The sequence below is a fragment of the Nicotiana tabacum genome, chromosome 22 (genome assembly GCF_000715075.1).
Source record: "Nicotiana tabacum cultivar K326 chromosome 22, ASM71507v2, whole genome shotgun sequence".
Taxonomy (NCBI): Eukaryota; Viridiplantae; Streptophyta; class Magnoliopsida; order Solanales; family Solanaceae; genus Nicotiana; species Nicotiana tabacum.
Window position 1 is genome coordinate 109,590,510 of NC_134101.1, and position 11,736 is coordinate 109,602,245.

The window sequence follows — 11,736 nt, forward strand, 5'->3', positions numbered from 1 at the left end:
AAGCGCCCCAGAAAAGGGACGTCAGTACGAAATAATATACCGAGTATGTAAGGCAATATACTGAAAGCTGAAACTGAACTGATAATATAGTAATTGCAAGTAGCTGGAAATCTTTAGTAGGCTAGCTCATAGGCACTCGGCCATACTAGGCTCTATATCTCGACCAACTGGGCTCGCTCATAAGCTCTCGGCCACAGTAGGCTTGGTATATATATAACTGCTCCGCCGTAGTAGGCTCGCTCATAGGCGTTCGGCCATACTAGGCTCTGTATCTAGACCAACTGGGCTCGCTCATAAGCGCTCGGCCATGGTAGGCTCGGTATATAACTTACTATCTGATTAGAGGTTACCCAATAGAGGTCTGCCCATCGATTATAGCTCGACGGTAATGAAAATACTTTTAATACTGTATATATGTAAACTCTCTCCTCTTTTAACCGGAAGAAGGAAATACTCCACTAAATATGCAGTCCCGATAGGAAGAATATGGTAACTTACAAAACTAGAAAAATATATGTAATTTGTGATGACTAGCAAAATATACGTAAATTCCAGGATACGAATTTTTCTCTATGCCTCGTTATCAAACTTGTGTAATTACGATATCATGCTGATCTGAAGGAAAAGCTTAGCCTTAACATACCTGGAGTAGGGAAAAACCATATGATGTTATTATTCCATTTTGACGAGTACAAGAATATTGAATCTCTATATACGCTTCTCGCTCTTTACTAAACTTAACTTTTGCCTCTTGTTCCATTTTTGGATCTAATATTGAGTTCAACAATGCCTCTGCAGCTATTAAACTTTGGTTTCTCCTTTTACTTTTCATAGACGAGGCAATTTTGCTTTTGAAAGTTCTTGAATCTTTCTGGAAACTCATTTAAACGTAGGAATTCCATATGTTCTTTACAAATGAGTTTTCTGTAGAACTTTGAGATCCTATTGAACTTGTTAAATGAACTCCCTCATGAATTACCCAGATTTAATTTGATAAAATGAAAAAGAAAGAGAATGAAAATGGTCTTGAGAAAAAAAGTTGTGCATCACATACTATGAAAGAAAGGGAAAGAGAATAGGAATAAAGGTTGGCCTTGGGAAGAGAAATACATTGGGAATCGAAGGTGGCTACAACTTTTAAATAAATTGGGCCGGAAGGCTATTTCGAATCAATAAAAAATAGGAATGTTTACCTCTATCAAAGGTTGATACCTTATTTATTTTAAATAAATAAGGATTTAAAAAATTATATTCCATAACTACCTTTTGATTTTTATAGCCAAATATCTATTTATAGTTACCTCCTACCCTTAAGCCATAAAATACTCTTTGTATTATTTTTCTCTCTCATTATTTCAGATTTTTCTCCACCCTCTCTCTCTCAATGCCAGTTTTTCTCCATAAATACAATTACTATTCTTCACTGATTCATCTCCATTGTCTCGCGAAAATTTCACTGTCAGTGGGCTGGGGTTCAGAATCAATGTCGAAATCAAGCCCTAGAGAGAAAGATCCACCCCATTCTGATGGCCGTTGAATTGGCACCCTGCTCCATTTGGATGCTAATAAGTTTCACTTTTATAATGAAGAGTATGAAGACGTTGCTTAGCCTATGAAATTCTAGGGAAATTCTCTTTTTTTTTTGTCTTCTCTTCTGTTTCATGGAATCAACAATCTGGAGGCTATTTTTTTGTTTCAATTGAAGTTTGTAAATTGTAATTTTATTTGAGGAAGAAGTGGCGAAATTGCATCCCCATTCCTTTAAAGTGTTCTCAATCAACGCGACCAGTACTGCTATTTTCCTTTCCAAACCTGTATTTCCTTTTGAAGGCAGTGTGCTATTGAAAATAGGGAATTTCTTATTCATTCACCTCTTTAGTGCTTAGATCTTGATGAGATTTCCACTCCTTTAGAGAAAATGACTTTACTGATATGCTATCTGCCTATAGATCAGTGGCAGTGTTGTTGGCCTAGAAACGGACAGGCGAATTGAGCGAAAATAAACATTAGGGTTTGTTCTTGAACAAAGACGACAGAGTTTGGGGCTGAGCAACTTGAAATTTCTGTTAATATATTTCAATGTATTTCAATGTATCTTGTTGTATTTACATGTATTTCATTGTATTCATTGTCTTTTTTTTTCATTGTATTTCAAAGTATCTTGATGTATTCCATGTATTTCATTGTATTCACTGTCTCGTTGTATTCTATGAATGTATTCATATTTTTTTTAATTAATATAATTTATGTATTCAGATGTATATATGTATTTAAATTGCTCTGTTTTTGTTGTATTTATCGACTGGAAAAAATATTCAGCATATTTTCTCTGAAGATTGCTATGTTTTTGCGGTGTTTTTCGATTGAGAATCTTTTTATAACTGAAAATACAAATTTATGTGTTATAATTGAGTTTGTTGAGTTATATTAGGAGTCTATTATATTAATTGATTCACTTTCCATTTAAAACATCTGAATAGACCATGAATTGCGCTATTTACGTTACTGTATTGACAAATACATATCGTGAATACAGTCGAATACAATAATCTGTCTAGCTGTAATCCCCTGTTTCATGCCGTGAATACAGTCGAATATAAAAATCTGTCTAGCTGTAATTCTCTGTTTCACGCCTAGAAATGCTACTGTATTCATGAATACAATAGTTTAAATACATCGAATACACTCTAAAAAACCTAAAAACATAGCTATAGGAAGTAATATAGTAAATGGTAGCTACAACTAATTAATAACCATTAAAACATAGTGGTTTCTGAAAGTTTCTCTAAAAAATATTGGCTAAATTTTTTTTTGAAAGGCCATACATTGTCATTTACTCAAAAAAGAAGTTGAGAATGAGTGGTAAACTAGAGCTGATACCTCATATCTTATGCGCCTTCTCACTAAGCTGTATAAAAGAACGGAAGTTCTAAGAGTAATTGGTAAAAATAATACCACCGAACTGACAAGAGAAGATTGTTCATGTGGTAGGTATCCTTCACCTCTAACATTTGCGATTTTTTTATGTAATTATAATTATTTTTAAGAATAAAGATGATTGTTTTAATGATGTTTGGTTGGGAGAAATGGAAACAACAATGGGAAATTTTCATAAAATACTATCTTTTAGTAGTAATTAGCCATCTATAGATACCATTTGCTATATTACGGATACCTTTTCTGTGGTTGTAAGATGTATTTAAGCTATTATATTCATGAATACAGTAGCAAAAATAGGGGTGAATCAGGGAAGTCCAGCTAATCAGTTGTTGTATTCGAGTGTATTCGACTATATTCATGGAGTGAAACATGGGATTACAGCTGGACAGATTATTGTATTTGACTTTATTCGACTGTATTCACGACGTGAAATAGGGGATTACAATGTTTTTAAAACGGAAAGTGAATCAATTAACATAATAGACTCCTAATATAACTCAACAAACTCAATTATAACACACAAATTTTTTATTTTCAGTTATAAAAAAGATTCTCAACCGAAAAATACCCCCAAAACATAGCAATCTTCAGAGAAATTATATAATACATCTGAATACAGAAATTATATTAATTAAAAAAACATATGAATACATTCATGGCATATAGCGAGACAGTGAATATAATGAAATACATATGAATACAGTGGGATACATTGAAATACAATGAGAAAAAAAGACAGTGAATACAATGAAATACATAGAATACAACGAGATACATTGAATTACAATGGAAAAAAAGACAATGAATACATGAAAATACAGCGTGATACGTTGAAAATACATTGAAATATATTAACAGAAAATCAAGTTGCTCAGCCCCAAAATCCGTCGTCTTTGTTCAAGAACAAACCCTAATTTCCGGCGAATCCGCCGTCGAGCAAAAACCCTGAGTCTCACTTGCCACGCATCCTGTACATTGCTTCTGACACATGTTTGAACCAACGATAACCATTTTTGAATGATTTCTTGACTTTTCCTTCCACGGAATATATCTTATATTTGACCACCCTCTTCTTCCTTTTAAGCTCTGGCGTTGAATACCATGGCTGATTCTCTGGTAATTGATAGTTACTGGATTTTGAGGTTTGGTATTTGTGAGAAGGCATCATATCCGTCAATGTTGTCGTCACCAAGAAAAGTGGTGGTCGGTTAATGAATCCGGTATTATTTGGAAGAGAGAATGACATGTACCAAATTAGAGAGAGAAATAAAATAGTGTAACTGAATAACGTATTTAGTGGCTTAGAGCTAGGAGGTACCAAAATTAGATATTTTGCTATAAACCGTAAGGTATTTATAGAATATAATTTTTTTAAATGGTACTTATTTAAAATAAATAAGGTGTTAACCTTTGCTATAGGAGATAAAAATTCCAAAAACAATCTCCGCACAAAAATTAACATTGTCAATACACTACTTGGTTTCACCTTTCCTTTCACATGAAGTTAACATTATTTTATACAATATATCGTTCCACCTGTTATTTTTCTCATAACTAACACATGTAAAAGTTATGCAAGAATTTATGTATTATTTTATGCGAGATAGAATATGGATTAAAAATTCGGAGACTAGTAATATAATTAAATGACAAAAATGACCTTTTGTGAAGTAACCAATACTTTATTTGGTTAAGCATACTCTAAAATTTACACTATATAATAACTTTTACTGCAACAAACCATAGGAAAACTACCAGCTATGTCCATTTATAAGTAGCTTATTACAAAAATTGGTCAAATTTATAAATATTGCTAATATTAGCCAAATATTACCAATATTAGCCAATTAGCTATTTGTAGCTAAAACAAGGTCAGTTTTTCTTTATTTTGAGTGGGTGTTATTAGAATAGATTGAGTACATTTTAAGGAATTTGAATCTCTGTTTTGGGATGATTTGGCGGAATTTTGAGGTGGTTTGAATTGAAAATTCGAAGTAGGAGATGAAACATGACAAACATAATTTGTGTATCACTCTGTGTATGATTTATGTATCATATTTGTATCAAATAGGTATCACATGTATATCCATGTATATCTCTGTGTGTGATACATGTTTGATACATGTGTCGCAGAAGAATTTTTTGAACTCGATTTTAACTACAAATTTTGATACTAAAAGTCTAAATTAGTCCAAGTCACCTCCAATCTTTCTCAAAATTTGCATATTGACTCGTTTATATATTTTCAATGAATTTCAACCATACACACTGAAAAAGGTCCTTTTTTGCTTAGAATTTAGAATATTGTGTGTGTGTGTGTATGTGTATATATATTGTACTTCATCCCTTTGTTTGCAACCTCATCCATGAAATTTTCTTTTCGGGTTGCATCTAATGTTGCCGATCACGCTTAAAAATATGGAAGGAGATCTTTGCATATGATTATTGGAGAAGAACCTTATTTATTTGGGTTTTCAATTTTTATATGTGTTTGGTTAGTTTTGGAAAGTCTATGATTAATGGATAGAGATTGATAAGTTAAAACTTATTTGGGACATTTATGTAAAATTCCCAATAAATAATTCTTACATCACAATAGCAAGCCATATTATAATCTTTCCATTAGAATCCCTTGAATTAATAATCCTTACATTACATTCCTTGCATTATATAACCAAACGGACAGGACCATAAGGGAAATGTTGACAACTGAAATTTCCTTAAATTTACTTCTCATCTTGTACTTGTTTGCAGTGGTAAAAATGGTACTATAAAGCAGTATTTTCCTCTTGTTTTGTTAACGCTGAAGGAATTAGTTAATGCTGAAAAATGCAAACAACCACTTGAAGACAAGGCAGCTGCCTGATTACATTTGACAAATGGAAAGTTCCATTATGACGTTGCGGTATTTGTCTTTAGAATATCTAATTGTCAAATGTTGAAGCCTTCCTAATAGTTCCATTAGTCTCAGTTACATACGCAAATCCACTTTATAAAGTAGTTGTTGTTTGTTACGTTAATGGAATAGTTAGTTGTATTTCCATCGGCAATTTTTCTAACTATATATATATATATATATATATTTCAGTTGATCGATTATCCCCATAACAAATTCGACATGGATTCTCCTGTGTTGCATGAATTCAGAAGGCAGGCTTCCTTGTTCCTCAAAGAGAAAATCAGGACTGCTCGACTGGCTCTTACAGATGTTACTCCTCCTCAACTGTAACTTTTCTTGAAAACTAACTTTCATTGATTTATCTTTAATTTTCAGTCAGTTTCTTCTTACTTATCATTTTTGTATTAAAGGCTGGCAGAAGAAGCAACAAATGGAGATTTGAGTGCACCAAATATGCAAACCATGAGACTAATATCACGTGCAGCCTTTGAAGTTGATGATTATTGGAGGATCGTTGATATTCTGCATAAGAGGTTTGTATGGCCAGACCTATATTATTTGTACTTAAATTGCCTGGATTTGGAATTCATTCATTTTAGGTATGTGCACAGATTGTCGAAATTTGAGACAAGAAATTGGAGGTCATCTTATAAGGCTCTAACGTTATTGGAATACCTGCTAACTCATGGACCACAAAGTATTGCAGAGGAGTTTCAAAGTGATGAAGATGGTATCACACAGATGGCAAGTTTTCAATATGTTGATGAAAAAGGGTTGGTATTTATTTACACTTTGCTTTCCATTTTCTCAATATTCTACTAGCATTATATGTGTTGTGCAATGCAGGTTTAACTGGGGATTAAGTGTTAGAAATATGTCAGAGAGGATCATAATGCTACTGGAAGACAGAAGCTTCCTGAAAGAAGAGAGAGACAGAGCGCGAAAAGTGACTGTTGGAATAAAAGGGTTTGGGAGTTTCTGCAAACGTCCGACCATTTCCGAGAGGTGCAATACTGAACAAAGGCTGGGAAGTGCTCTCAATGATCCAATTAGTGATGACAAGACATGGGATCACCATCCATTCTGTGATAGAGACAATAATCATAGCCAAGCTTCCTTGCTTTCCACCTCAGGATGAAATCATGTACTAGTATTACTTTTCTTTATCAATGAGATTGAAATATGATTATGGAAAGTTGAAACTTCTAAATCAATAAAAATAAAAGAATAAGATCATCCAACAATCAACTCCTTTCAATCAAACACAGAGAACAACAAATACAGAAAATAAAACTAGAATATAAGATGCTGCATTTCGACAGTATTTTGCATTCACCAACATTATTATTCTTGGAAAATCAGAAGCACTTTCTGTGAACGATTGACGGACCAGCTTCATCATACTCTGCCTTTGCTATCCACATCTGCAGACAAACAAGACATACAAACTGCATTAGCAACTGTCTCAAGCTTCTCCATTTAAGTAATTATTAGACAGACTGACAAAACCGCTGTGACTTTTTTCTTATAGGTAGAGGAGGGTGGGGAGGGAAGGGGGGAAGGGAAAGCAAACCTGCTGGAAGGTGCTGAGGGATGCTAAGATAGAGCCTCCAATCCAGACACTGTATTTCCTCTCTGGTGGTGCCACAACCTTAATCTTCATGCTACTTGGAGCCAAAGCAGTTATCTCTTTGCTCATTCTATCAGCAATACCGGGGAACATAGTAGAACCGCCACTAAGCACTATGTTTCCGTAAAGATCCTTTCTAATATCCACGTCGCACTTCATGATAGAGTTGTATGTGGTCTCATGGATTCCTGCTGCTTCCATTCCTATCATTGAAGGTTGGAAAAGTACCTCAGGGCATCGGAAACGTTCAGCACCAATGGTGATCACCTGTCCATCAGGAAGCTCATAAGTCTTCTCGACAGAAGAGCCAGATTTTGAAGTCTCCAGTTCCTGCTCATAGTCGAGAGCGATGTAAGAAAGCTTTTCTTTCACATCCCTCACTATTTCCCGCTCAGCTGTGGTGGTGAACGAGTAACCACGCTCAGTGAGGATCTTCATCAAATGATCAGTGAGGTCACGGCCTGCCAAGTCAAGACGAAGAATGGCATGTGGAAGGGCATAACCCTCATAGATGGGGACTGTATGGCTAACACCATCCCCAGAGTCCAACACGATACCTGCAGAGAGAAGAAATAATTAGTTGCAATGATCTGAAGTGCTCCTAAGTATGCAAGAAAATATGGGTCCAATGCCCCAAATATCTCTAATAACAAGTGAATCACATAATCCCCGTGTAAGCTGACAAATGAACAGTTTCTTCGATGGTAAGTAAAGAAGTTTATAATCACCATTGGACATTGGTTTTTGCAAAGGATAACGAAAAAGAGATTACTACTTTGGTACATCTAAGACAATTATTCTCGAAATACAAACAACAAGAACTTTGCAGTATCTGCATCAGTCCAACCTATTATAATGCATCATACGAGGACTTTATCCCATAAGTAAATAGTAATTGTAATGCTAAGCCCGTAAGGTCTTTTCAAGGTAGCAGAATCAATAACTTGACAGCTCACATAGTAAAAACATAATAACTTAACAAAAAAGTAAGGATTTATTACCAGTAGTACGACCACTAGCATACAGTGAGAGGACGGCTTGGATAGCAACATACATAGCTGGAGTATTGAAAGTCTCAAACATAATTTGGGTCATCTTTTCACGGTTAGCCTTGGGGTTAAGAGGTGCTTCAGTTAGGAGGACCGGATGCTCCTCAGGGGCAACACGGAGCTCGTTGTAGAAAGTATGATGCCATATCTTCTCCATATCATCCCAATTGCTAACAATACCATGCTCAATTGGGTATTTCAAGGTTAAGATACCACGCTTTGACTGAGCTTCATCCCCTACGTAGGCATCTTTTTGACCCATGCCCACCATCACACCAGTATGGCGGGGGCGTCCAACAATGCTAGGGAATACAGCTCTTGGAGCATCATCTCCCGCAAACCCAGCCTGTATAATAAGAATGTCTCAAGCTTTTTCAAAAACAATAAATCACAAGTTAACAAACATCATTAACACAATATTATAGGACAACATAGACTTCAGCTAACCTTGACCATTCCAGTTCCATTGTCACAGACGAGTGGCTGAATATCCTCGCCGTCTGCCATCTATGCTATTTTCTACATCCAAAACTGAAGCCTCAGTACAAGATAAAAATCACCATCTATCTTGCTTCTGTATTAGAGCATTTGATGATTCAAAATGACAATTAACCTTAACAGTAATCAAATGATCGCGTCGAGCTTTCTTAATCAAATACAAATCTATCCAGAAACCACAGCAAAATTCAACTAAGAGCAGAAATTGAGAGCCTTTTGCTAATAAAAAGGGATATCAATCAGTATTTTGAAGGAGATCCATATGTGAGTCAGAAATGCAATAAAGGGTTATGAATGTCAAGCAAAGATCCATCGGAATAGCATTTCAAACTAAGTATGTATAAATATAGCTGAACCATCCAACAAGATCATTTTATCTTCCTTCTTCCATAGGTCAACCGAAACTAATGAAACGACAAAAGAAAAACGACAAGTAAGGATCAACATGTAGCTATCATACCAAAGGAAAATGCACAAGAATTGCACCTTTTTTGGGGATTGGAGAGAGAAGATGTATTGTATCGCTAGGCAAAAAGGGATGTGAAATGGCGACAAGCCTTTTTCTTTCGAGAGAAGAAATTGGAAGACAATATATTGAAGAGGGGCAAGACATCTCAGCCGTTGGATCATTTTAACTGATACCTCGTGGGGCCCATCATTAAGTGGTCGCCACACCTCTCTCCCTCTTCTTTCGCTTTTTCTCCCATTTCCTCCTTTCTTTTAGCCTAGGCATATCTTTCTTTTTTTCTTTACAACTCGGTTGGATGGTTGATCCATATATTGTATCATATATTATACTGTATTGTTTGATGAATATAATGTTTGGATGAATTGTGTCGTTTTGCAGTCATTTCATGGTATCATGCATCAGTAATATAATGAATAAACTTACAATATTATAAAGAAAAATTATTAGATGGTATATAAAAAGGTAGGGTAAATGATAAAATAAAATTATTTAATAATAATGAAAGGTGAGATTGAGAGAAAAACACAAGGAAACGACGCGATCACACCAAATCAGTCGTTACATAAAGTGACACATTTCATCGTTACGTAACGACGGATTTAATGATATGATACAATAAAATTTAAATAACAATCAAAACAAACAATGTATTTAAAGTAACAATACGATACGATACAACTGGTAACAACCATCCAAACAAGCTGTAAGTAGTAGCAATTTTTATTTTATTCATGTTTTCTATTATACACTATAGACGAGTTCGGAATTTTGAGTTTTTAGAATAAACACCTTAAATATCATTTTTTTAATTTTATTTTATATGACATTTTTTTTCTTTTAATATACGTTAAAAAGAATAACATCTTTTATATTTTAAAAAAAAATAATTTAAATTTTTTTATTTTAACTCTTATGGGTCGTTTGGTTACAAGAATGGAAAACAGTTCTAAAATAAAATATTAGGTTATTTTAACTCGTGTTTAATTGGTATACGCAATCCTAACATAATTCACCATACTCAATGTTGTATTATAATTCTGAGATTATTAATTCCAAAATAAAATAACAAATTAATAAATATCCAAAGTTTTTCTCTCAAAGTCTTTTTAGAAAATCAAGGTTAAAATTAAAATAAAAAGCTTATCCAAAATTATGTAGTGTAAATTCAAATATTTATCTTTGTTGTTCAGTCAAACTTCTCTATAATTACCTTGTTTGTTTCGATATTCTTTGACTTTCTTAGCAATTAATTGTTATACACCTATAACTCTATTTGATATTTCGATATGATTTAACTTTTATAGATAAAAGTTATTCAAATGTCCATGAAAAGCTTAAACTTTAGTAGTATGTTCAAATCTAAAACTTTATACAAGATGATTTTTTTTTATCCAATAATAACTACGATGCAATCCCAAATAAGATAGAGATGAGAAACTTCATCCATTGGAATGAAAATATTTATGCACATCTTTTAATGAAATAAATTTTTAATTATGGAAGCATGTACTAACGTAATTTTTTTTATTCTAAGTGGTATACTAAAGTTTTAAAAATTTTGGTCAAAATCTCTAGACCTATTATCAATAACCTTAAAGATTTTATTTTTATAAAGATTGCTTTTATAGAGGGGTAATTGTTTACCTGTAAAACGGTATAGTTAAATTTATACATAGTTTCTAGACAAGTGAATTAATTCGATCCTGAAATAATAAGATAATTGAAGAAATATATATACTTAGCCTTGATATGAAGATGAAATAACAGAAATAAAGATTCTGGTAGTGAAGTTTCCGGGCGCAATAGTAACAAGAACAAAAAGTAAGAAGATAAAATTGTATAGAGCTTTGAATAGATTGTAGTCTCAGTTTGCTAGAAAATTCATGCCCTTATAATATTAACAGATCTCACTATTTATAGCTACATCTAGTGAACAAGGTCCTACGATCGTGCTCTTCTTAAATGTCAATTATGAGTGCTATTGATGAAGATGTAGCGGTGAGCATAAATGACAAATTCTTTGTAACGGACAGTGCATTGAATGTCGTGGAATATTCTTCATTAATACTACTGGACGGAAGGTATTTATTGCCTCTTTATGAGTCTCATTCCCCACGGTGCCGAACGAGATAATTACCATTGGTTCCACGTGTCATTCTTTTAAGCGGCTACCTGGCATAGCATATTTTACCCTATACAGATAGTTCCTTTGTTTTCTAGTCACATAGCTTTGTGTTACCAGAAATTTGGT

At 33.8% G+C, this 11,736-nt stretch overlaps 2 protein-coding genes across 4 annotated transcripts; one reads left to right on the top strand and one right to left on the bottom strand.

Annotated features, from left to right (window-relative positions):
- Window positions 1-5,974: 5,974 nt before the first annotated feature.
- LOC107815206 (uncharacterized) lies at window positions 5,975-6,981 on the top strand. The gene is made up of 4 exons (XM_016640734.2): window positions 5,975-6,165; window positions 6,250-6,372; window positions 6,451-6,612; window positions 6,686-6,981. The coding sequence occupies exons 1-4, from the start codon at window positions 6,059-6,061 to the stop codon at window positions 6,975-6,977; spliced, it is 684 nt and encodes a 227-aa protein (XP_016496220.2). The 5' UTR covers window positions 5,975-6,058; the 3' UTR covers window positions 6,978-6,981.
- Window positions 6,982-7,039: 58 nt separating this feature from the next.
- On the bottom strand, window positions 7,040-9,606 carry LOC107815205 (actin-like). 3 transcript variants are annotated; one of them, XM_016640730.2, is made up of 5 exons: window positions 9,503-9,606; window positions 8,966-9,037; window positions 8,471-8,864; window positions 7,413-8,026; window positions 7,040-7,263 (listed from the first exon to the last, which is right to left on the bottom strand). In XM_016640730.2, exons 2-5 carry the CDS (start codon window positions 9,023-9,025, stop codon window positions 7,198-7,200), a joined length of 1,134 nt encoding a protein of 377 aa, XP_016496216.1. In that variant the 5' UTR covers window positions 9,026-9,037; window positions 9,503-9,606; the 3' UTR covers window positions 7,040-7,197. The 3 variants fall into 3 exon arrangements, with proteins under 3 accessions (XP_016496216.1, XP_016496217.1, XP_016496218.1); XM_016640731.2 differs by having other exon boundaries at window positions 9,477-9,584; XM_016640732.2 differs by lacking the exon at window positions 9,503-9,606 and adding an exon at window positions 9,132-9,430.
- Between the last annotated feature and the right edge of the window lie 2,130 nt (window positions 9,607-11,736).

What these genes read in the sequence shown, in the direction of transcription:
- LOC107815206 (XM_016640734.2), top strand. Translation starts at nt 6,059, where the DNA reads ATGGATTCTCCTGTGTTGCATGAATTCAGAAGGCAGGCTTCCTTGTTC. An exon ending in GATGTTACTCCTCCTCAACT is followed by an intron (nt 6,166 to 6,249) that starts GTAACTTTTCTT and finishes TTTGTATTAAAG; the next exon opens with GCTGGCAGAAGAAGCAACAA. An exon ending in GTTGATATTCTGCATAAGAG is followed by an intron (nt 6,373 to 6,450) that starts GTTTGTATGGCC and finishes GTATGTGCACAG; the next exon opens with ATTGTCGAAATTTGAGACAA.
- LOC107815205 (XM_016640730.2), bottom strand. Translation starts at nt 9,025, where the DNA reads ATGGCAGACGGCGAGGATATTCAGCCACTCGTCTGTGACAATGGAACT. An exon ending in TGCTAGTGGTCGTACTACTG is followed by an intron (nt 8,027 to 8,470) that starts GTAATAAATCCT and finishes TTCTCTCTGCAG; the next exon opens with GTATCGTGTTGGACTCTGGG. An exon ending in CCCTCAGCACCTTCCAGCAG is followed by an intron (nt 7,264 to 7,412) that starts GTTTGCTTTCCC and finishes GTTTGTCTGCAG; the next exon opens with ATGTGGATAGCAAAGGCAGA.